Source organism: Dromiciops gliroides, chromosome 3 (assembly GCF_019393635.1).
Source record: "Dromiciops gliroides isolate mDroGli1 chromosome 3, mDroGli1.pri, whole genome shotgun sequence".
NCBI lineage: Eukaryota > Metazoa > Chordata > Mammalia > Microbiotheria > Microbiotheriidae > Dromiciops > Dromiciops gliroides.
The window spans coordinates 227,884,329-227,909,651 of record NC_057863.1 but is presented as its reverse complement, the minus strand read 5'-3'; the positions used below and the strand labels follow the sequence as shown (position 1 = coordinate 227,909,651).

Sequence of the window (25,323 nt, the reverse complement as noted above, 5' to 3'; positions counted from 1 at the left end):
GTTTCCTTTTTTAGGGGACTTATTTTGCTAGAAGCCAGTAAAGAATGAAATGACCATCCTTGCTGTGCATATAGATTGAAGGAACCCTAGCAATAATTCTGCATCCCTTCCCTACCCCCAGGGATCCTCCTCCCACAAAGATAGAATCATTTCCTTGAACACTTAAAAAAGGTCTTCATAACCTTCACCTCAATCCATTTTGCACAGCTGGTAGAACCAATCACTCATCCCCTCTTTCTGAAATTCTGAAGTATGATAGTGTTCACAAGGGTCATCGTGTACTCCAAAATATTTTAACAGACCTCCCACCCAAGCCTGCTAAGTAATCAGTCTTGCTAGAAATCTCCTTGTCCTCCATTTCCCTCCAGTCTCAGCAGCAGGACAGTTTGCCTAAAAATTATCTCCCCATCTTTGCTGTTTCCTTTTGATACAACATCAATTATGACGACTTTTGTTGCTGTTTGTTTCAAGAGTGTTGCTTTTAGATGCATTGACAGACCAGACATTCTTGATATTCTGATGCTAACGTCTTTCAGTCCTTCTTTGCTACTCATGTTCTTCTCTTCTGGTTTTCATCCGTATATTTCCCCTGTCCTTTGTAGTTCTATTTCTTTCTCTCAGTTCTTTAATCTTTCCCAAAATCTCTCTCTCTCTTTTTTTTTTTTTTGGAATTGTGGAAAGTCTTTTGCCCATTTTCCTCCTTTCCCCATAATACTTCTTCTAAATTAGGCTGTCTCCCCTCTTCCTCCTCATTTTTATCTTTCTTTATCCAAGAGTTCTTCTTGGTCTTCCATGTGCTCTCTTAACTGCCTCTATTTTCCTTACCTCCCATTGGTCCTTTAAGTGCTTGATCAGTGTGTTTCTGTTCTATCCCATTCTCAGGAAGCCCTTCCTCCTCTGCCTTGTCTCACTCGTTCAGCTCTTCCACGATAGGTCATGAGATTTTAGAACTGGAACCCATTCATCATGCATTCACAGGTTTATAATACCAGACTTTTAAAGTAAATAAAATGAAAAGGTCCTCAGAGGCTGTTTGGTCCAACTCCCTCCCTCCCACCTCCTTGTATAGACACAGATATCGAAACTTAGCGAGGTTGTGATTTGTCTGGTCCGATAAGTAAGCAGGTAGTCAGGTAGTCAGTAGGAGTTAGGTAGTAAGCCTGCAAAGTGGGATTTGATCTCTTGTCCTCTGACACTGCCACACCTTCTCTTCTCAGAACCCTCCTCATTCTTTGAATGTGAAGAAGCTGTGACCTAGAGAGATTTAACTCACCCAAGGTCATCTAGACAGTGACAGTATAATGAGAGGCAAAATCAAATAACTTCATTTATCATTGATGTCTTTAGAAACTAAAGAAAAAAATAGAGTCTTAAAATGTTTGAGAAAAGTTTTAATAATTAATTTAAGCAGTTACTGCTTTTAATATCATTATCGCCAGGGTCAAATGAGTACATATCCCCTTTTTTTTCTTTAGTTACTGCTTGTATTCAAAAGAAACTTACTTTTCTCTAATAATGCTGACTGAACCTAGTCAGTTCATTGTTGAAAATGTCACAATGAAAACATGTGCAGAATGTACTTTCTAATGTATTTATACATCAAGTCAGGGCCAACTCTGCAGGTTAAGATTTCATATGATGACAGTGTGTGAATGTGCTTAGACTAAAAGGCATTTTCTGCTGTGTGTGGTGAACTGTGCAGAGCTCTCCAAATCAGAAACTTAAATTGATCTAGATGTAAGGAGTCCAGCAGAGAGAACGACCTCATCCAGATAGGAAATTTAAATATTTCTGTAATTGTTCTGTTAATGGAATCAATATTTGGTCAAGGTCTCTAAACCCAAGAATGGGTTTCACATTCACCTCAAATGCAGTCTTAATCCAAGGTCAGTAAATAACTCATTTTAATATATGCAATGAATAGATTCCATAGAAGTCAGGTTTGGATTCATGCAGGATAAGTTAACTCTTGAAGACACGTCCTGACATAGACATGAAACCTTGAAAGAGCTAATTTTACCACATGCAAAGACTGGTATTCATAGAGATTTCCTAGGCTCTCCATGGCATAAATTCCAAAAATAATAATAATTTTAGCACAAAAATGTGCACTAGTCTCTAAATTTCCTTGGTATATAAGTGAGGGTGCTTTTGAGTCAATTTATTGAACATTTGTTAAATACCTTTTATGTGTAAGGCTTACTGTGTGAGAAATAAAATGACATAGGACAACCTATATCAGATTACCTGCTGTCTAGGGGAGGGGGGAGGGAGGGGAGGGAGGGAGAAAAATCTGAAATTGTAAAGCTTGTATAAACAAAAGTTGAGAACTATCTTTACATGTAACGGAAAAAAATAAAATACTTTATTAATTTAAAAAAATGACATAGGACACAGAGGGCAAGTCTTCAGGTCAGACATAGGTTCCAGGCCTGCCTCTGAAACACCCAGCTGTGGGACCATAGGCAAATAATATAATCTTCAGGTGTTCTTGTTGTCAACAAAAAAATCTCTTGGTTGGTCAATCCAGTGCCTTTTTTTTCAGCCCTCACTCTTCTTGAGCTCTTTGCTGTGTCTGACATCACAGGACATCCCTTCTTCCTGCAAACCCTCTCTCCCTAGTCTCTTGCCTTGATGACCTCATCAGCGTCTATGGCTTTCATAGTTGTCATATCTATGCAGATTCTTTGAACTATATATCCATCCCTAATTATTCTACTCAACTCCAAACTTCCATCACCTACTAAATATTTCAAACTGGAAGTTTGGCCGACATCTCAAACTCATCATGTCCAAAAGAAAAGTCATTCTTTCTTCCCTCCCAACCCCTCCTCAAACACCCCTCTTCTGAGCCTCAATGTTTCTGTTGATGGCACAAACTTCCTTTTACTTGGGTTGACAAGGTTGCCCAGTGGTTAGAGCACTGGTCCTGGAGTTGGGAAGACCTCTGTTCAAATTCTGTTTCAGACACTTATTGTGTGACCCTGGGCATGTCTGCCTCAGTTTCCTCATCTGTAAAATGAGGGTTTCTTCCTTGGTTGTCGTTATGATAAAATGAGATGAATGCTAGAAAATCTTGTCATATATGACAATGAATTTCATTAGCCTTTCTCCAAACTGCCCTCTTCTCCCCACTGCCACAGCCACATTCATAGTTTAGAATCTCAATACGGGGGCAGCTAGGTGGTGCAGTGGATAGAGCACCGGCCCTGGAGTGAGGAATACCTGAGTTCAAATCCGGCCTCAGACACTTAACACTTACTAGCTGTGTGACCTTGGGCAAGTCACTTAACCCCAATTGCCTCACTAAAAATTAAAAAAATTTAAAAAAAGAATCTCAATACGTCTCATCTGGACTGCTTCACTAGCCTACTGACTTTCCTGCCCTAAATCTCCCTTTTTCCAATCCGTCCTTTACACAGCTGCTAAACTGATATTCCTAAAGTACAAGTCTAATCATAAAACTCCCCTACTCAGGAAGTTTCAGTACTTTCCTATTGCCCCGTAGGATAAAATACTGACTACTCTTTGACATTTAATGACCATCACAATTTGACTTCCACCTGTCTTTCCAGATTTACCTGCTCTTGCTTCCTTTCACTCATTCTCCCTTCCACCCCAACTGACCTACATGCCATTCCTTGTAGGTGACATTTCTTCTCCTGTCCCCAGTGCTTTTCCTCTTAATCTCTGCTTCTTAGAATCTTGAGCCCTGGTGAAAGCTTAGTTTGAGGGCCAACTCTTGTCAAGCCTTTCATTATTCCTTGAATTCAGGGAGGAACTGTTTCCATTTTTGTCATAATCCCTAGTACCTAGCACAGTTCTTGGTACATAGTAGGTGCTTAATAAATATCTGCTAAATTGAGTAACTTACAGATAAACTATTTGTTGTCATTAGTGAAAGGATTCTTTATGCCAGGAAGCTCTCCATACCAGTGAAATGACACATCCAAAGATGAAATAAGATATGGTCCTCCAATCAGTAGAGGGGCTAAAATTTGTACAGTAATAACTGTAGTACAGTGTAGAATATGATAGGTACAAAGGAGTCGTCAAAAAAAAAATAATGCTCTCAGAAATGTGAGGAGATCACTTCCACATCGGGGATAAGGGAAGGTTTTGTAGAAGAGGAGTTGAAACCTTAGTTGGGGCTTGAGGGAATAGTAATAATAATAATAACAATAACAATAGTTATCATTTATGTAGCATTTACTACATGCTAAGCACTGTATTTGGAACTTTACAATTACTGTTTCATTTGGTCCTCAGAACAACCCTGGGAGGTAAGAGCTATTGTTATCCCCATTGTACAGATAAAGAAACTGAGGCTTTGGGGCAGCTAGGTGGTGCAGTGGATAAAGCACGGGCCCTGAATTCAGGAGGACCTGAGTTTAAATCTGCTCTTAGACGCTTGACACTTACTAGCTGTGTGACCCTGGGCAAGTCACTTAACCCCAATTGCCTCACTAAAAAAGAAAAAGAGCACTGGGAGAAAACTGAAAAGGGCCTAGAACCCCAGAATGAGGGTCGTGATAGCTAGCACTGGCACTTCAGCCCTCCCCCTTCTCTGTGACATTGTTGCCCAGGCACATTTTTTGCTTTTTAAAAATTTTCAATTAAAAAAGCTATTTTTTTGCTTTTTAAAAAGTATCTCTGGGGCAGCTAGGTGGCACAGTGCATAATGCATCGGACCTGGATTCAGGAGGACCTGAGTTCAAATCCAGCCTCACACACTTGACACTTACTAGCTGTGTGACCCTGGACAGGTCACTTAACCCTCATTGCCCAGCAGAAACAAAAATTAACTCTGCCATCATCTTTTGCTACCATGTCTCAAAGGTTTCATTTGTTTTGCTCCCATTTCTTAATGTTTTCCTTAAAATACATCTGGATACTATTTTCATATGAAAAGAATCAATGACCTAATTTTATATTCATCATCCATTCATTCATCTATCTATCTATCTATCTATCTATCTATCTATCTATCTATCTATCTATCTATCTATCTATCTACCTACCTACCTGTCTACCTACCTATATATCTGGCATGTGTGTGTGTGTGTGTGTGTGTGTATATAATTTGACATATTGTTCCAAAATTTTGTCACATGATATCTTTCCTAATGCCCTGAGGTGCTAGTGCCTTCTTTCCCCCTGCCCCAAATTACCTAATATTTATGTGTTCATTTTTATATGTATATATGTGCTTATATTTGTATATTGTATTGTTTATTTATGTAGTATTAGGGTATGTATATAGTAGAGTATGCATTTTATGTTGTGTGAAGTACAATGGCCAATATGTTGCCTGTAGTACAGTATAAGAATATAAACAATATTAGTACATGCATTATTATTCTATACAAATATGTGCCTATTACATGCAGATGTGTATAAGCATTACTTCTACATACCTACTACATACATTATTATAGACATGTTATATACAGGTATACATACACAATAATAATGAATGTCGCATTCGTATATTTACATATTAGCAATACTACTACATACATACTACATATTCCATTATATGCATGTCATATATTATATGCATACATATATTAACAATACTACTGCATGCAGTAATATATATGTAAATATATAGAGATACATAAACAATACTATACACAATAATAATGTATGTTGTATATAGTATAACATGCATTAGAAGCAGCAATGCTACAGATTATATGTTATATGTATATTATTATATGCACAGGTATAAGAAGTACCTACTACCTGTATTGTCATATATATAATATGCATATATTTAAGAAACACAGTTCCACATACAATGATGCATGTGGTATGTATGCAGTGACATTTATGTATAAGCAAATACTTCTACATATGACATATCTAATAATGTGTATGGTAGTCTTTATATGTGATAATAATAATAATGTGTATAGTATACATGTAGTGGTATTATTTCTATACGTGTGCTGTCACTCCTTGAGGGAAGGGACAGTTTCCTTTCTGTAACTATAATATGTCCAGTGCCTAACCCAGAGTAGGTAGGTAATAAAAGCTGACTGATTGAAGAGAGAGTTCTAACTCTGGACTGAAAGGACGTGACTTAAGATCCTGTCTGGGACACTTGCCTCCTGTGTGAACATGGGCTGGTGATCTCCCCTCTTAGGTCTCAGCTTCCTTGTCTATAAAATGAAAGGATGAGACCAGACGGCCTTTGGGGGCCTTTCGTCTGTGATCCTCTGACCCTGGGATTGACTCAGCGTGTTCGCAGGAGATTGTCCTGTACTGACCCTTCTCAAAGAATAATTTCTCTCTCCAGGAAAGAGCCTGTAACCACTGCCATTTGGTTTCTTTTCCTTTCCAGGATGGTACAGTCTTTGATGGCCGCCCCATAGAGTCCCTATCGCTAATAGATGCCGTGATGCCTGATGTTGTACAGACCCGACAGCAAGCATTCAGAGAAAAATTAGCTCAGCAGCAAGCCAATGCAGCAGCAGCAGCTGCAGCCGCCGCAGCCGCAGCCACGGCCGCAGCCGCCGCAGCCACTCCGGCAACCGTCTCCCAGCAAAACCCACCAAAGAATGGAGAAGCCACTGTGAATGGGGAAGAGAATGGGGCACATGCAATAAGTAAGTGCAGGACCTGCGTGGCCTGATACCAGCAGTGAGTTTTCTCTCTCCAGGGCTAAAGAACATAGCAAAGTTGGAAAGAATTCATCCTCAGGATTCATCTATTTTTTAAAAATCTCTACATATCCGAGTGCAACCATTTTTTATCAGACTGAAAGGATCTGTGATTTCCTTCTGTATGAGTATTTTCTTGACCAATCTGGATCTTTTTTTTTTTTTTAAACAGGGCAATGGGCTTAAGTGACTTGCCCAGGGTCACACAGCTAGTAAGTGTTAAGTGTCTGAGGCCGGATTCGAACTCAGGAACTCCTGAATCCAGGGCTGATGCTTTATCCACTGCACCACCTAGCCGCTCCAACCAATCTAGATCTTAATAAATGAGGGAAGTGAGGAAGGGAAAGAGTGAGGAAGGAAGGAAGGAAGGAAGGAAGAGGGGAAAGGGAGAAGAAAAGGAGAGAAGAAGAAAGGAAATGAGGGAAAGAGGAAAAAAGAGAGGAGGGAAGGAAAGAAGAGAGGGAGGGAAAGAGCACAGGAAAGAAAAGAGGCAAGGAAACCACTTATTAGGAAACCACTTATTAAGTCCCTAACATGTGCCAGCTCACTCACTGTGATAAGCTCTTTAAAAATATCACTTTTGCTGTGTGACCCTGGGCAAGTCACTTAACCCTCATTGCCCTGCCCCCCCAAAAATATATTACTTTATTCAGTCTTCACAAAATCATAAGATTATAGATCATACATCTGGAAAAACCCTTTGATGCCACCTAGTAGTTCAGCTTCTTCATTTTACAGAAGGGGAAACTGAACCCCAAAGAGCTTAAATGACTAGCCGAGCCAGTTAAGTGGCTGTCAGAATTTGGATTCAGTTTCTCTAACTCCAAAATCCACACACTTTGCACTAATGGTTAAAATGCTGAACTTTGAGGCAGGACTTGAGTTCAAATCCTCCCTCAGACATGCATTAGCTGTATGATCCTCAGCAAGTCATTTGACACTGGGCCTCTGTTTTTCCATCTGTAGAATAAGCCTAATAATAGCACCTACTTCAAAGGGTTGTGAGAGGGAACAAATGAGATATGCATAGTATTTTACAAACATTATAATCATCATCATTATTAATCTCTCCAGATTTGACCAGCTTGGTACTCTTGACAACAGATATGCCATTGTTTCCCAGACCCCTATTCAAAGCATTTCTGGTCTTAGTGTAACAGTAAGAATTGTACTTTGCTAGAACCCAGCATCATTTCATCACCACAGTGAGGCATTTCAGGAGGGTCTTCATGGAGATACTAGACAATTCACAAAGAGCAGTAGTATCTTAGGGTCATATGGCCCAGATTCACAGCTAGTACTTCAGTCCCTTCTATGATATCCAACTTCTGTTCAGACATAATTAGTGAAAGGGGAGCTGAGGATCTAAGAATTCCAATTTTATACAAAAAGTTCATTCCTTTATTTGACCCAAATCTGCATCCCTATAACTTCCACCCCTTTGGGGCTTTGTTTTACCCCAATGGGACAACACAAAAAGTAGTTTATTCACTCTTCCCCATATCTAACTTTTAGGTATTTAAAGATGTTGTTGTCACTCTGCCTAAGTCTTCTTTTTCCAAGTTAAATATTCCAGGGCTTCATTTTATGTGGCGTCCATCTCCTTTCCCTACCTTGTCAGCATTTTCATTGTTCTCCTTGACGTGTGGTACCCAGAACTGAACATACTGCTATGTTATGTTCTGACCAGTGCATGATACTGTAGAATTCTTTCCTCTCTTGTTTTGACAGCAATATTGCACTGTTGATTCATATTACTGGCAGCTAGAGCCCCTTGGCCTTTTCCAGAAGAACTATTCTCAAAAAGTTTTCCCCATTCTCTACTTACAATTAATATTATTATCCTAAGTGCAAACATTCCTATTATAGATAAACACTTCTTCCTCTTAGTTTGTTCCTACTGTAGTTTTTTGAATCTGCAGTCCATATTCACTCTGCATCACCTTGGTGACATCTACACATTTGGAATGGGTGACTTCTGTATTTTTCCAAATTATTAATGTTAGTGCTTTCTTGCTGAGATTATCTCTGATTTTTCCAGAATATATTTTGTTTGTACATCATATTTTGAATGTTGTCTCCCCAATAGATTGTAAATTCCTCGAGGATGACAGGGACAATTTTTTTCTTTCTTTGTATCTCTAGAACTTAGTACAGTGGCTGGTTCATGGGTTCTAAATAAATGCTTGTTGACCTGAGAAAAATTCAGAACAGGAAAAGGGCCAAGAAGACTATCTTGTGGCAGGATTCTAGAGACTTAATAACCCGTACTTTGCATATGTTTGTCCAATCAAATCTAACTCTACTACTATCCAATCTACATTTTTTCCATCTTCTGCATGAAAATATCATTAGGAGTTTTTTGGAATGTTTTGCTGAAATCTAAATATACTGTGTTTATACTGTCTTCTCATCCACCTTTTAACACCTGAGAAAATGAAATGAGGTTAGTTTGGCATAGCTCATTCTTTGTGTTTCCGTTTGTGTATTTATTTTGTGTAAATGATCACTACTTGGAGTTAAGAATTCTGGGTTCAGGTGTCTCCTACAACACTTATGAGTTGGGGGAGCTAGGTGGTGTAGTAGATAAAGTACCAGCCCTGGAGTCAGGAGGACCTGAGTTCAAATCCAGCCTTAGATACTTACTAGCTATGTGACCCTGGGCAAGTCACTAAACTGTGATTGCCTCCAAAAAATAAAAGCCTATTACTTATATGACTTTGTGCAAGTCAATATCTCTGAACCACATTTTTCTTACCGAAGTTGGGAATGATAATCCCATCTCACAGTTTGTTGTGAAGAAAAGGCTTTGTGAGGCATAAAATGCTATGTGACTATGGCTTATGATAGTCATTACTATTATCTGCTTAATGAGCTTTTAAATTTTTGTCTAAAACCCACCTTTTTCCCTATTGTCAACTTCTTTAGCTCTTGTATATCTCAAAAACTAACTGCAGGGGTTCCTTCATCTAATGGGCAGTTTCTTTCAGCACTTGATTGATCTGGGCCAAGAGACTTGAATCAACTGTGCAAAGCCAGGAACTATCCTCTTACCATCTGTCTAAATGCTTCAATTCCTCCCTGACTGTGTTTGTTATGCCCTGTGTCACTAGAAGACCATTCTCATTGATAGAAAAGGAAACAGAATTAGAGTTTGGTGATTCAGTTTCTTTGTCATCTGCTAATGTTACCCCATCTGGCCTACAGTGTAGGCCTAACACTTTCATATTCTTCTTAATCCAAATAGAATTTTAAAATCAGCTTGTGTAACTCTTAGCATTTTTGGTAAGCCTCAGCTTACACTTTAAGTCTTTCTGAGGCTGCTTTGACAAGTCTTTTGTTGTTCTGGAATCATTTCAGCCGTGTCTGACTCTTTGTGACCTCATTTGGGGTTTTCTTGGCAAATATATTGTAGGGGGGTTTGGGGGGGGGTTTGTTTGTTTTGTTTTGTTTTTTGCAGGGCAGTGAGGGTTAAGTGACTTGCCCAGGGTCACACAGCTAGTGTCAAATGTCTGAGGCTGGATTTGAACTCCTGAATCCAAGTCTAGTGCTTTATCCACTGCGCCACCTAGCTGTCCCCAAAGATACTGTAGTTTTTTCCTTCCCCAGTCTATTTTACAGATGAGGAAACTGAGGGACAGGGTTAAGTGACTTGCCCAGGGTCACACAGCTGGTAAATATCTGAGGCCAGATTTGAACTCAAGAAGATGAGTTTTCCTGACTCCAAGCCCAGCACTCTCTCCACTGTACCACCAGGCTGCTCAACAAGTCTATACCACCCCTTTTTATTGGTCCTTGGTTATATGTCCTTCTTTCCTCCTTATGTCTGTACCCTTTGAACATGTGAACTCATTGGAAAGCTACTAATTCTGCTGTTACATTGGTGGGTTTTAAGTTTCTTCTTCTTTTATTAATCCAGGTCATTTTGTAATTGTTATTGTAAGACTTTCTTTTCTAAGAGACTCCTACACTTCTTGAGCCAGTTTCCTTTACGTTTAATAAGCAATAAACTCACCAGCAAAAGAAGTCAATCATTGATCAAATGATCTTAGCAGAAAGAGACTTGGCAGAACACTTCTGGATAACATGCATATGCAGAGACCTACATACATATGTATAGACATAAGCACACACTGAGATTTCAGGTTTTTATCATTACTATGTCTTCTCTGTCTAGAAACATCTTTATCTGTATTAGAAAAGCATCCTAAATTTCCCCTGCCTAACAGCAGGCATATAGTATTTTAACACGCTAATATCAGTCCTGTTTTTCATTCCTTTTTTCCTTACCCAAAGACTCTCATTCATTCTTTATTCCTAAGATTTGTGAATTTCCATGCAGGTTTATTATCTTGATATACAATTGATCACTCAGTGAGCATTTAAGTACTAGTTATATGCCAGGCACTATACTAAGTACTTTATAATCATTTTCTCATTTAATCCTCACAACTGTGAGGGAGTAATAATGATAATAATAATAATAATAATAATAATAGATAACTAACATTTATATAACACTTATCATGTGCCAGGGACTGTGTTAAGTGCTTTACAATTATTATCTCCTTTAATCTTCACAACAACTCTTCCCGGTTGGTACTATTATGATCCTCATTCTAGAGGAAGAAACTGAGGCAAATAGAAGTGAAGGGACTTTGCCCACTGTCACACAGCTTAGTGAGTGTCTGAGCCAGGTTTGAACTAAGGTCTTCCCAATTCCCAGTCTGGTACTGCCCCCACTGCAGCACCACCTAGATGCTGAACAAAAGCAGGACACTCCCTGCTAGCAGGAGCTTGCACTTTATTGGAAAAAAGAACCATAAAAAATCCAGAGTTTTCCAGAAGCCTTAGGCTTATATAAACTAATTCAAAGGGAAGTGAGCAGAACCAGGAAAATAATTTTTATGATGACAATATGAAGACAATTTTGAAAGATCTGACAGCTTTGATCAAAATAAAAATAATGACCAGCCAACATCCAATGGGCCAACGAGGAGCCATGCTGCCTGTTTCCTGACAGAGAAGTGATGGACTTGTGATTAAAAATGAGACATATTTTTTAACATGAACCATGAGGAAATTTATTCTTCTCAGCTTGTGCATAGATTTAAAATTTTTATTTTATTTTTAATTTATGGAATAAAACATGCATTTCTATAACAAAGTACAATAAAAGATGATTGCACATGAAACTGCAAATCTAGGCACAAATTATCATGTAAATTTTTTTTCTTTTTTTCTCCCCTCCCTCCCCCCAACCCTAGAGATGGCTACCATTAGACACAAATAAGTAGATAGGTGTAAAATTACTCTATATATCTATTTATCAGTACTTTCTCTGAATACAGATAGCATCTTCCTTCACATATCCTTTATAGTTAATTTGGGTATTTGCAATAGTCAAAATAACATACCTGCTCAAAGTTGCTCTTAAAACAGTGTTGCTGTTACTGTATACAATATTCTCTTGGTTCTGCTCATTTCACTCTTCATTATTTTGTGCAAGTCTTTCCATGTTTTTCTAAGATCATTGAGCTCATCGTTAGCTATTCCCCAATTGATGGGTGTCCCTGCAATTTCCAGTTCTTTTCCACCACAAAGAGAGTTGTTATAAACATTTTAGAACATATAGTTTCTTTTCCTTTTTCAAGGGTTTTCTTTTTCTTTTTTTCCAATGGTGAAGTGAGGTAAAAAAGAAAATAGATTTTTATTAGTTAAAAAAGTTTAATTTTTCAATTTTTGAAAAAAGGTAGGGTTTAGTAGACTCTGTTACATCTCTGACACATGTCATTTAGGAAGGCATATTTAACCATCAGCAAGTCACTTAAGCTTTCTAGACCCCAAGTCTCCTTATCTATAAAATGAGGGCTTTGGATTTAATGTCTTGTAAGCTCTAAATTTATTATTCTTTATTAGGTCTACATCCTGTAGTTTGCCTCTAAGTAAGGATTTACCAACCATGACTACTCATCTTTTCCTTCTATTTCTTTCTACTTCTTTTCCTTCTAACAAGATTCATTACATCTGTCGGAGACTGTGAATACACCTTCTTTTTCTTTTTTTTCTTTTGTATTAGACCTTCATAGCTCCTAGTTTAATGTGATCTCTGAAACTTAGATATACCTTTCCTCAAACACTACCCAGTTTAAAAAAAACCTCAAGTAATCAATCGAAGAATTTCATTTAACTGGTTAATTAAATCAATTGCTTCTGCCTTAAATCTAAAAATTCTATTTGTTGGAAACCATATATGCCATCTCAATTCTTTATCCTGGATGGTCTCAATCAATAGTTTAGTGAAACCTATCATCTCATTGGATTTCCTCTTTACGGATCAGGTTCAGAGGGTGTGGATACGTGTCTGAATGTGTCTACATGTCTGCTTATCCTACTTATATGACAACTGTGTTGCTTACTTGAAGATTGCGTTCCTCAGCCTAGCTGCACAGCTGTCAACAGAACTGTATAATTGAATTGATTATTGCATTGATGGCTTACACCATTCAGACACCGTGGTCCTTATCCCTGTAGCCCCATGGTATGTAACACTTGACAGCTGTCTGGGATTAGGATGCTGCCTGCAGCCACACCCTGTAACAGCTTGGCCAAAATGCAGAAGTGCACACATATAAATTCAGAGAAAACATTTCTCTGACTCACAGATCCCATCAGGAATTTATTGTAAATAGTAAACATAACTCATTATAGCCTGGCTTGGAAGATTCTATGTTTAAAGTAAAATAAGGGGATTTGATAATAGTCAAATCTGCAATCACTACCTAGAGAAATAATGATAAAATTTGGTTGGTACTCAGAAAGAGGTTAAAAAAAAAAGAGGAAAGGTATCTCATTGTGTGTCTAATTCTGTGTATGGTAGTATATTTTTGGATATATTAAATGAATTTTTTCTTCTTAAGTGGCTTTGTGTGTGTGTGTCTGTGTCTGTGTCTCTGTAGATTTTAAAGAAAGCCGTTTTCTTAAGTACCTAGTAAATGCAAGGCATTGTGCTAGGCACAGTTACAAAGCCAACTTCTAGCCTTAAGGAAGTTTATAGTCTAGTGGAGTGATCCTGCAGGTACAAACATAATTAAATCCGAGATCATTTAAGAAGTACTAACAACTGCAAGGTTCTGAAAGAGGGTTTTACATAGGAAGCACTGGAGTGGAACCTTGAATATAGGGGGTCTGAGTGGCAAAGAATAGAAAAGAGTTCATTTCAGACCTGGAGGGGTGACCTGTGTAAAGGCATGGAGATAAGCGTTAATATTCTGAGTTTATAGACCAGCCAGTCATTATAAGATCATAGATTTAGGGCTGGAAGGGACTTTAAAGGTCATCTTATCCAATAGATGAGAAAACTGATGGTGGTCAACAATATGAAAAACAGTGGAGAGATTAAGAATAACAACTGCAAAAAAACCATCATCATATTTAACGATTAAGATGTGACTGATAACCACCATGGTGAGAGTAATTTCAGTCGAGTGTGTGTTAGAATCCAAATTGTGAGGGCTTAAGAAGTGACATGGGAGAAAAAGCTGGGAATAGTTAAGAAATGATGGCGCAGTAGATAAAGCACCAGCCCTGGATTCAGGAGGACCTGAGTTCAAATTCAACCTAAAACACTTGACGCTTGCTAGCTGTGTGAGCCTAGGCAAATCACTTAACCCTCATTGCCCCGCAAAAGGAAGGAAGGAAGGAAGGAAGGAAGGAAGGAAGGAAGGAAGGAAGGAAGGAAGGAAGGAAGGAAGGAAGGAAGGAAGGAAGGAAGGAAGGAAGAAATTTTAAAAACCAAAAAAAACCCCAAGAAATGGAAGTAATAAATCTAGGTGAGTTTTTCTAGGCATTCAGCTATGATAATTTAAGGAGATGACAGTCAAATGAAGGTTAGTCGTTTTTTTTCTGTAATGATGGGATAGATCTGAGTATGTAAGCAAGGATAGAAGGAGGCAGTAGTTAGGGAAAGATCAAAGATGTCAGGGGTGGTGACCACTGAAGAGGAGACCAGAAAGATGAGACCACGTGCACAAGGAGAGCAGCTCCTCTTGACAAGAAAGAGGCACCCTCTCCTCAGAGACAAAGGTGGACCGAATGAGGTGGGAAGGGAGAAGGGGGATTTCCTGGGATACAGCTTCAGATTTCTCAGAAGGAGCCTCTGCTGAAAAAAGAAAGTAAGCGCCTAGACTAGGAGCTTAAGAAGAGAGGAGATGGTTGGGAACAGCTGCTGGCAGGGAATGTAATGGAGAGTTCACCATGGAATAATGAAAAGACTTCTGTGTAGCAATCAGGGCACAGTTGAGTTGAGATGACATGAATTGGTAGAGGACCCAGACAGTAAAGCTCCATGCCTCCCTCCAGAGGCATTCCACGGCACCAGAAGAGAACAAGAGACCCCAGTTGTTCTCTTAATCTTCGTGAAAAGCAACTCCCATTGGTGTACATCTGAAGAGTTTTATGTCTAAGTACACAGAGAGGTGATGTTTAGTCAGATAAATTCTGCAAAGGTGAAATTGCACAGAGGAAAAGGGCAGAGTGTTGCTTTGAAAGCCTTCAAGAGATCTCCTTTGGTAACAGTAACATTGATTGCAGGTGATATTGGAACTGATTAAAAATTATTTATTAGGGGCAGCTACGTGGCACAGTGGATAAAGCACCGGCCCTGGATTCAGGAGGACCTGAGTTCAAATCTGGCCTCAGACACTTGACACTTACTAGCTGTGTGACCCTGGCCAAGTCACTTAACCCCCATTGCCCCACCAAAAAAACAAAAACAAAAAAAACCAAAAAAAAATTATTTATTAACGGGCAGCTGTTAGGCTGATTGATTTCTAGTTCACCATATGTGGCAGGGAGGTGGTGTGTCATGGGAGGTAAAATGTCTGACGAAGCCAGGCAGACCTAGGTTTACCTCCTGCCCTTGACTCTTACTAAGTATGTGATGCTGGGCAAATCGCTTAAGCTCTATGAACCTCAGACAACTCTTTGAAGACTATAAATTATATAGATAGCACTTATATAGCAATTTAAGGTTTGTAAAACACTTTACATATGTTACAACAATGCTATAAAATATGTGCTATCATTATCTCCATTTAACAGATGAGGAAACTGAGACAAAGGAAGGTTAAGTGACTTGTTCAGAGTCATACAGTTAAGTATCTGAGGTAGGATTTGAACTCGGGTTTCCTAACTCCAAGTCCCACACTCTATCCATGGATCCACCTAGCTGCTGCTATAGGTAGAGTGTTATCTGTATCTAAGGAAAGGCAAGGAGGTTTCACACCAAGGAAGGTACAGGTACTTAACATATTAACTTATATCATTGATATTCAGACTCTTCAAATTCAGGTGCCCCTGAAAAAGGCAATGGGTGCCTAGCAGTTCCTTACATAAACTATCCTTTCGTTTATATTTTGACCTCATTTCACAGGGCCTAGAACTATTTGCAATGCTCTTTCTTTAATCTTCCCAAGAAACATTGCCTTGGTCCCTGGCAAATAGTGTTGTGTTTCTTGATTTGTTTTTTAAGTGCCCTAAATATTGCCTCCCTAAAATGCCTGGTGGGTTCTACTTTTGTTTAGGAAAATGATATAGAAGCCCCTAAAAGAGACAGTAATTGTTGTGCCTTAGAACATCCATCAAGACATCACAAAACAATGGGGACAGCAGCCATTCAGAAAGAATAGCACTGTTTGAACAGAAGCTCTCCAGATAGAGAGTGTTGACATCAGAAACACTGTTGATTGCTGATGGACAGCTCACAGAGAAGTGCCCCCTGGAAAAGGGCCTTATCTTTTCGGAGAAATTACATTCAGGCAACGCTTGCCTTACAGCTTCCCAATGGGCCTGTATGAATTACGCTGATTAGACAAGACATTAGTCTGATCCCCCGAAGTGATGATGGTGATACTGTCATCAGAAGCAACATGTCGCTACCCACTGTAAGGAAGACTGCAAGTCAGAGGACCTAGCTTTAAATACATATTCTGTCTCCATCAAATTATATGACTTTGGGGAAGTTATTTTATTACTTTGTATCAGTTTGTTTACCTTTTTAAAAAAAGCAGTTTGTACTATCTCATGGCTAAATTCTCTTCCATGCTATAAAATCATATCATTCTAAGACTAATGGGATGATAACTTTATTATATATTTAAATGGAATAGTAAGTTGTACATAATAGATTTGCAGTTTGCAATCTTTTATTTATTATACTATATTATGGAAATGCTTGTTTTATCCCATAAAATAAAAATTAAATAAATTTTTTAAAGATTAATGGGGAGGGGAGAAAAATTCAACAAGAAGTTGGATAGCATAAACAACTGATTCAGCTGGTTCCTAGAGGGATGTTCATAGCATGTGTTGTGGGGATAACAAAACAGAGAAAAGTCATCAAGCAGAATGAAGTCAGCAGAAACAGAACTGCATACACACCAACTACAACTAGATAAACCAAAATGAAGCAGAAAGGAAGGAAAACTAGGCCAGAGGTGAATGATCTTTAGCCTGGCCTTGTTGGGGACCCAGAACACAAGCATTTTCTTTGGCTTGTTAGCCGTCTGTTAGGTTGCTTGGTTTGTTCTATCTACCTTGTTTGAAGATAAATTTGGGGGGGTTATCCCTTGTTCCTTAGGACCATTTGATTGCTTGTTTTTCTTAATAGTTGTTTATACTTTTTAAAAATTTTAAAGGGAAAAAAAGCATCAACCCTAAAATAATATAAGACCCAGTAATGCTCAATTAACATGTGAGACATCAATTTTGCTTTCTTGGGATATCACCCTTACTTTCTTATCAAGTAACAGAAATATATAATGGCTGCTGTTCAAATCTAAACTGACATACTGATTATGTCATGGTTTCATAGTGGCATCTGGGAGATATTTGTAACTATGAATGGCAATATGAAGTAGATCAATGTGCAAAGAACAATGGATTAGAGATCAGTGGCCATCGGTTTGAATAATTCCAGTTCTATAAATTAATACCTGTGAAACTTTAGGCAGCTTACTTAACTTTTCTGGGCCTCTCTTTTGAATCATCTACAAAATGGGATTGCAGTCTACAAGGGAACTGCTATATCAGCAGTTCTCAAACTCTGTGGTCTTAGGACCCCTTTGTGCTCTTAAAAATTGAAGATTCTCTAATGAGCTTTTGTTTATATGAGGTATATGTCTCTCATGACTTACAGTGTTAGAAATTAAAACATCTTAGTATTATTTTGTTGTTGAAGTGTTTCAGTCATGTCTGACTGAAGTTTTCTTGGCAGATACTGCAGTTGTTTGCCATTTCCTTCAAATCATTTTACAGATGAGGAACTGAGGCAAACAGGCTTAAGTAACTTGCCCAAGGCCAGTGTCCAAGGCCAGATTTGAACTCATGAAGATGAGTCATCTTGATTCCAAGCCCAGTGCTCTATCCAATGTACCACCTAGCTGCCCTAGTACATTAAAAAACAAATTTTAGGGGCAGCTAGGTGGCGCAGTGGATAGAGCACCGGCCCCTGGAGTCAAGAGTACCTGAGTTCAAATCCAGCCTCAGACACTTAACACTTACTAGCTGTGTGACCCTGGGCAAGTCACTTAACCCCAATTGCCTCACTCAAAACAAAAACAAAACAAACTAACACTAAATTTTACCTCATTGACCCCGTGAAAAGATCTCAGAAACCCTTAGTGGTTCCTGGATAACACTTCGAGAATCACTGGGCTATTATTTCCTTGGTATTACCACAATATTCTTGCCTGGCATGATGCAAACAATGAATGATAAAATAGAATGCAGATAAAACTGCAGGATGCCAGGGAGACCTAGCCTTTTGCTGAAGTAGCCAATATCTTGAAAAGCCCTGACTTCCTCAGAAAACAGTCCATGAATGCTGCTCACAACAGGCAGGCTGCTTAAAACTGTATCTGAAGGAAAATTGCCCATGCCCTGAGATCAACAGTGAAATCCCTGTTCTCAAGATGCTGAAAGCTGGTGAGATTCCTACTCTGAATTCCATTTTCTCTTTCCTCATACCTAGCCAGAACCTCAATTCCCAACCAATATTCATACCCTTGGACTCTTCTGCTACATAGCTTGGACCTCTAAAGGTCAATTCACTTTACTTCCTGCCCAAATACCATGCTTTTTCTGTGTCCCCATGTCTAAGTTGAACTTCTAAATATCAATCTTTGACTTATAGACCTTAACCACACTTGAATTTGACTTACAATTCCCAAACCTTAGCCAGCTTCTTTCAGCTGGAAGTTTGTCCGTGCCTCCCAATTTTGACCTGACACCCTGGACTTTTATCTTGACCTTTACAATCCTACCCTGGCTTGGTTTTCAGCCCTTTCCTGTCCTCCCATGGCCATTCATAACACAAAATTTCTTGCATCTGACCCCATTCACAAAGCCACTTACCTGGTTTATCACCTCTCACTCTCATCTCCTCTAACCTCCACCAAAGCTTCTTAAACTGTGGGTCTCGACCTCATATGGGCTCACATAACTGAATGTTGAGGGTTACAAAAAATAGCAGTAAATGTTTGAGTTGTATAACTATTTTATACCTATATATCCAGGGTCATGTAAAAATTTCTCTGCCAGAAAGGGGTCTTGAGTGGAAAAAGTTTAAGAAGCTCTGACCTAAACTACTATAATCACCTCCTAATTGGTTTCCCTGTTGCAAGTCTCTCCCCCTCTCCAGTCTAGTTAGAAAATTGTTCTTTCGGGGCAGCTAGGTGGCACAGTGGATAGAGCACCGGCCCTGGAGTCAGGAGTACCTGAGTTCAAATCCGACCTCAGACACTTAACACTTACTAGCTGTGTGACCCTGGGCAAGTCACTTAACCCCAATTGCCTCACTAAAAAAAAAAAAAAAAAGAAAGAAAATTGTTCTTTCTAAAGCTCCAACCATGGTTTTCTCCTGCTCAGTAAACAAGAGCGGCTATTGCCTGCTTTTCCTCACATAATGAACTTCCACCTCTTATTTCTATGCCTCTGCATAGTCTGTCTCCCTTTTTCCCAGTGCCTAAAATTCTCTCCTTCCTTTTCTCCTACTCTAGAATCTCTAGTCTTCCTTGAAGCTGAACTTAAATATTTTCTCTTACATGTGACTTTCCTCTATAGATACAAGTATCTTCCCTAAAAAAAAAATTAGCTTGTATTTTTGGGTATATACTTCGATGTGTACATATTGTTCCTCCTGTGCATTTCTAGTTCCTTGAGGACAGGGGACTGTTTCATTTTTGTCTTGTATTACCAACATCCAGTGCAGTGCCCAGCAAGTAGTAGACTCATTGATCATTAAAACATGCTGGTCAACCAAACCAGGGGTGTCAAACACATGATCCATGGGCCACATGCAGCTTATAATACTCCCAAGTATGGACTGGAATAGATTAAAATGTAATTGGGGGGGCAGCTAGATGGCACAGTGGATAAAGCACTGGCCTTGGATTCAGGAATACCTGAGTTCATCAGACCATTAACACTTACTAGCTGTGTGACCTTGGGCAAGTCACTTAACCCCAATTGCCTCACCAAAAAAAAAATTTTTTTTTTAATGTAATTGGGGGGCAGCTAGGTGGCACAGTGGATAGAGCACCAGCCTTGGAGTCAGGAGTACCTGAGTTTAAATCCGGCCTCAAACACTTAACACTTATTAGCTGTGTGACCCTGGGCAAGTCACTTAACCCCAATTGCCTCACTAAAAAAAAAATGTAATTGTGAAGTATTTAATGAAATTAATAATTTTTTTAAATGTCTACAAATGTATGTTTTTCTAAGTTAACATGTGCTCTGCAGGGACTCTTATGTACAGTTTAGTGACCCCCATTTCTTTTTTAGTTTGATACTGATCTAGGATTCATAGCCTAGGTTCCATGAAGTTGTTTTTTTAAATATTTTGACAGCTGAATTTTAACATAGCTGGGTTTTTTGTAATGCTGTGTATTTTGTTTTATGTACTTAAAAACATTATTTAGAAAAAGAAGGGTCTATAAGTTTCACAAGATTGTCCAAAAGAGCTCATGACAGAAGAGCCCCTTATCTAGATAGTTCTCCAGCACGCTTCTGGCAAATGACAAACGAACATGAATTATCCCATCAACTTGACCGAAGCAAGACCCTTCATCTTCAAATACTATTGTGAGCATGAAGTACATTATTTTAATGTTTCATTTTACTAAGAGGGGTGTGATTAGGATTTATTGATATTTTGATCAAGTTTGATTTGATTTGATGCGGCTATGTGATCCTGAAAAAATCACTTAACCCTATTTGCCTCAATTTCCTCATCTGTAAAATGAGCTAGAGGAGGGAATGACAAACGACCCCAGTATATTTGCCAAGAAAACTCCAAACTGGGTCAGACACAACTGAAACATGTAAACAACACAACTGTCGAATAAATATTGCAGATATTATTCCCATCTTAAGGTTAAATATTTGTTGGAGGTAGGATTCTAACCCATATCTCTGTTGTCCCAAGTCCAGTGCTTATTGTACCATACCATATTCGCTAAAATAAGGCACGTATTAACAATACCTTTTCATCTCCTTGTGACCTTTAACACAAGGGATGCTTACAGAAATAAATATCTTAATGTGTGAATTAATTTAAGAAGCGGTGGTTTGGTGCAACAGATTAAGAAATCCAGAGATAGATGATTTTACTAGGGACTTGAAGGCAACTCACTGAATCTTTATGAACTTGTACTCTATGCTCTCACTCTGCTAGAGTCAAAGTTGGCTCTGCCCTAGTAACAGCCAGCCACAAAATCCATCAGAGCTAGAAAGAGCCCTTCATTAATCTTCTTAACACCTTCCACCAGGCAGAGTAGATGTTTTGTACTAAGTTAAATGAAACATTCCATCAACAGTCCAAACAATCCAAATAAATTAGGGAAGATCAAATCAGGGCAAGAATTGAGTAAACTTTGTCATATCGATTTCCTCTCCAAGATTTATTGATGCTGATTGTTACATCACAGTAATTTTTGGATATGTTCTCCCCTTCCTATGCCCCTTCCCCCAACCCCAACCTGATAAGCCTTTTATCAAAATAACAACAAAAAAGTGAATAAAACCAACTATATATTGACCATTTCTGAAAGTATATGTAATATTCCACAACTCTGGTTCCCCTCTTCTCCAAGAAAAGGAGAATGATGCATTTCTTTAAAAAAAATTATATATCATCTATATACAGGCATCTACACGTATAGAGATACAAACCTTATTAAAACAAACAAAAAGAATAAAAGATGTTTTTTTAAATATTGCAGTAAAACTGACCGAGATAGTAGAAAAGTCTTACATTGTATTCACGTTCTGTACATGCCTAGCAAGTGCATGCCTTCATTATCAGAAATGTTCCTGATATTCCAGGTGTTACTCCAGATCATTAGCTAGCTCAGCCTTTCCATTTTGCATTAGGAAAAGCGTTGTAAACTTCCCAGATGTGGCATTTCCTACTCTATGGACCAGATTGTTGAGATCTGAGACTTGGTACTTATGAAAGGGGAGCAAAAGGCTAAGATTTCTGGCTTTCATCCTCCACATTTCTTTTCTTTTTCTTTATGGTCACATTTGGAAAAGTAGGAAATGCTATTTTCCCCTTTTTTCTTTTCCCCTTCGTATTGCCTATGGCAGAAAGGTTGTCCAGTAAAATCTCTGAAAACATTTAAATCATTGAAAGTCCTCCAGAAGATCCTTATCACATCATGAGGGTATGGATGTTATGCGACGGAACCAAAGTTCCCCCATTTCCCTTCAACAGATTAATTTTTTCTAGTAGGCAAAAAACAAAAACAAAAAAAAACAACTTTCTTTAGGATTTAATTGACCCCTGCCTCACTTGATGCTAATTTTCTATTCCCCTGAGGATATAAAGAGTCCTATCCATGTAGTGTCAAAACCCTTCCAACTTATTGGATGTCTAAAGACCACACAAGTCATCATAACCTGCCCTGCTGACCAGATGCATTTCCATATGGAGATGAAAGGGGGGGTGCTGGGAGGAAGTGCCTTTGTATCCTTGTTGAATACCCTTGCTGCATTAATATAACTCCTTGTTAATTTGTCGGTGATGTGAGTGCCTCATTTCATTCCAACGTTGAATCTGATCTTACGGGGCCTAACTACAGCCTCATAGTGACTAGGTTTGGTTATATTGTTTAAAGTTACTATTTTTAAAAATATCTTTTACTACAGATAATCATTCAAAACCAATGGAAATTGATGGTGATGTTGAAATTCCACCCAACAAAGCAACAGTCCTTAGGGGCCATGAATCTGAGGTGTTCATTTGTGCCTGGAATCCTGTCAGTGATCTCCTAGCATCTGGGTAAGGCCATGACAGAAGCTTTATATATCTCTCATACTTGAGCATCCCCTGTAGACGTAGGGTATGCCCAGATTGTACGATAACTACATTTTGATGTCAAAGCCCTGGAGTGGGTCTCTTATTACAAAGCCATTTGGTTTACAAACTAAAATCCAAACCATTGCCTTTTAGGAAGTGTTTACTTCTAGAGTATAATCTCATCTGCTTAGTTCCAGATGTCTCAAATTTTTGGTAACATGAAGGAGAAAGTTCTATATCTCTTTATAATAGAAAAAGTTACAAGAGAAAGAAAAAAATAGACCTTGCATCCAGAAGGGAATAGAAAGTAACTACCTCTAGAAGCCAGACTTTAAAATAAGTCACTTTTTTTATGCTTTCTTCAAAGATTTCTACATTCTTTAAACATTAATGCCTCTACTAATGTACAGCTGCCTTTAGGTAGGTGAATAAGTATCTCTATATGACATGTCAGAAATATACTTATTAACATTTCTACCAAATATGAACCCATTAAGCTAAAGCCCAGGGAGACTGATTGTAGATCAGCATGTTTCCCCAAGTTGTGGTCAGACTTCATAAAGTTCAGGCAGACCATCTGCCAGTGGGACTTCCATGTTCTTTTCACTTTTGTGTCCCACTGAAAAAGGGAGCTATCACCAAAATCAGAACACTTTAGTTTCAGAATGAACTCACAGCATCTTACCTGAGGCAAGATTTTCTTTTTAAAAACTATAGTGGGCCGGCTAGGTGGTACAGTGGATTAAGCACCAGCCCTGGATTCAGGAGGACCTGAGTTCAAATCCGGCCTCAGACACTTGACACTTACTAGCTGTGTGATCCTGGGCAAGTCACTTAACCCCCATTGCCCCATTAATTAATTGATTGATTGATTAATGAATGAATGAATGAATAAAGTGCTGGAGGCAGCTAGGTGGTGCAGTAGATAAAGCACCAGCCCTGGATTCAGGAGGACCTGAGTTCAAATCCGGCCTCAGACACTTGACACTTACTAGCTGTTTGACCCTGGGCAAACCCTCATTGCCCCACAAAAAAAAAAAAGCAAAAACAAAACACAAATTAAAAATATAGTGCTGGGGCAGCTAGGTGGCACAGTGGATAGAGCACCGGCCCTGGAGTCTGGAGTACCTGAGTTCAAATCCAGCCTCAGACACTTAACACTTACTAGCTGTGTGACCCTGGGCAAGTCACTTAACCCCAATTGCCTCACTAAAAAAAAAAATTAAAAAAATATATATATATAGTGCTAACATTCAAAATTAGTATATAAAACTTATATATCAGAAAGCCTTATATGGAAGACAAAGAAAAAACCCTATAAATCAAAGGAGTAAGATTTAGAGAAGTGACAGCTCAAAAAGCACCCACTGTCAATATATTGTTGCATTGTTTGATGCTGTCCACCAATATTCCTTTCCCCAAGGCTAGCAGCTAATTGTGAATGCATTTTCATTTTGTAGGTCTGGAGACTCAACTGCAAGGATATGGAATCTTAATGAAAACAGTAATGGTGGTTCTACCCAGCTAGTTTTGAGGCATTGTATACGAGAAGGAGGACATGATGTCCCTAGTAATAAAGATGTCACTTCATTGGACTGGAATGTAAGTACCATAAAGATCATTTAACTGCCCTGAAAGAGCAGCCTTTATAGAGATTTGGACAATTATTGGCGAAAATTTCTTATCCACATCTTTCCCAATGTGATTCAGTTATGACTCTATACTTTAAAAAAAATTGATCTGATGGTTCTGGAAGTAAGCCTCCTTATGAGACAGCTTGGCCCAGGTCAAACCGTAACAAATAGTTTTGCAACTGATATCAAGTTTTTATATTTAGATGAAGAAACAATTTTTCATTAGCAAAAGATTTATATATGTATTTGTTTGCGAGTTATGCATGTGGCATATGCTGTTCTTCCATGATTTTCTCCTTGTTCAAGTATTGATATTCTTTCCCTGCCCTCCCTCCATCCCTGCCCCCCTCAGGTGCTTTTAAGTGTTTTCACATATTCCACATTTCATGATAAATTCCGTATTCATCCAATCTATGAATTATATCCAATATTAACATTATTGCCTTTACTTGAGGGAGGCTAAGAAAAACCACATCTGTTTGAGTTGTCAAGAGTTGTTTTTATAACATTCTGTCCTGCCTATTTTAAATGAAGTCATTAATTAGAAACACAGTATACATCTTAGGCAGCATAAAATTTAGAATGCTACAAATGATTTTTTATTGCTCAGCAGTGTTCCTGTGTGGCTTATATTTTCGTTAGGCGCCAGTGTCCAAAGTAA

General features: G+C 38.6%; 1 protein-coding gene across 4 annotated transcripts in view; it reads left to right on the top strand.

The window, feature by feature from the left end:
- Positions 1-25,323, top strand: part of TBL1X (transducin beta like 1 X-linked) — a 379,125-nt gene that overhangs the window by 319,491 nt on the left and 34,311 nt on the right. For all 4 annotated transcript variants that reach the window (XM_043992597.1, XM_043992599.1, XM_043992596.1 and 1 more), the window contains 3 exons: positions 6,350-6,614; positions 22,878-23,010; positions 24,489-24,630. In XM_043992597.1, the coding sequence (XP_043848532.1) occupies positions 6,350-6,614; positions 22,878-23,010; positions 24,489-24,630 (540 nt within the window). The remainder of the gene's footprint in view (positions 1-6,349; positions 6,615-22,877; positions 23,011-24,488; positions 24,631-25,323) is intronic.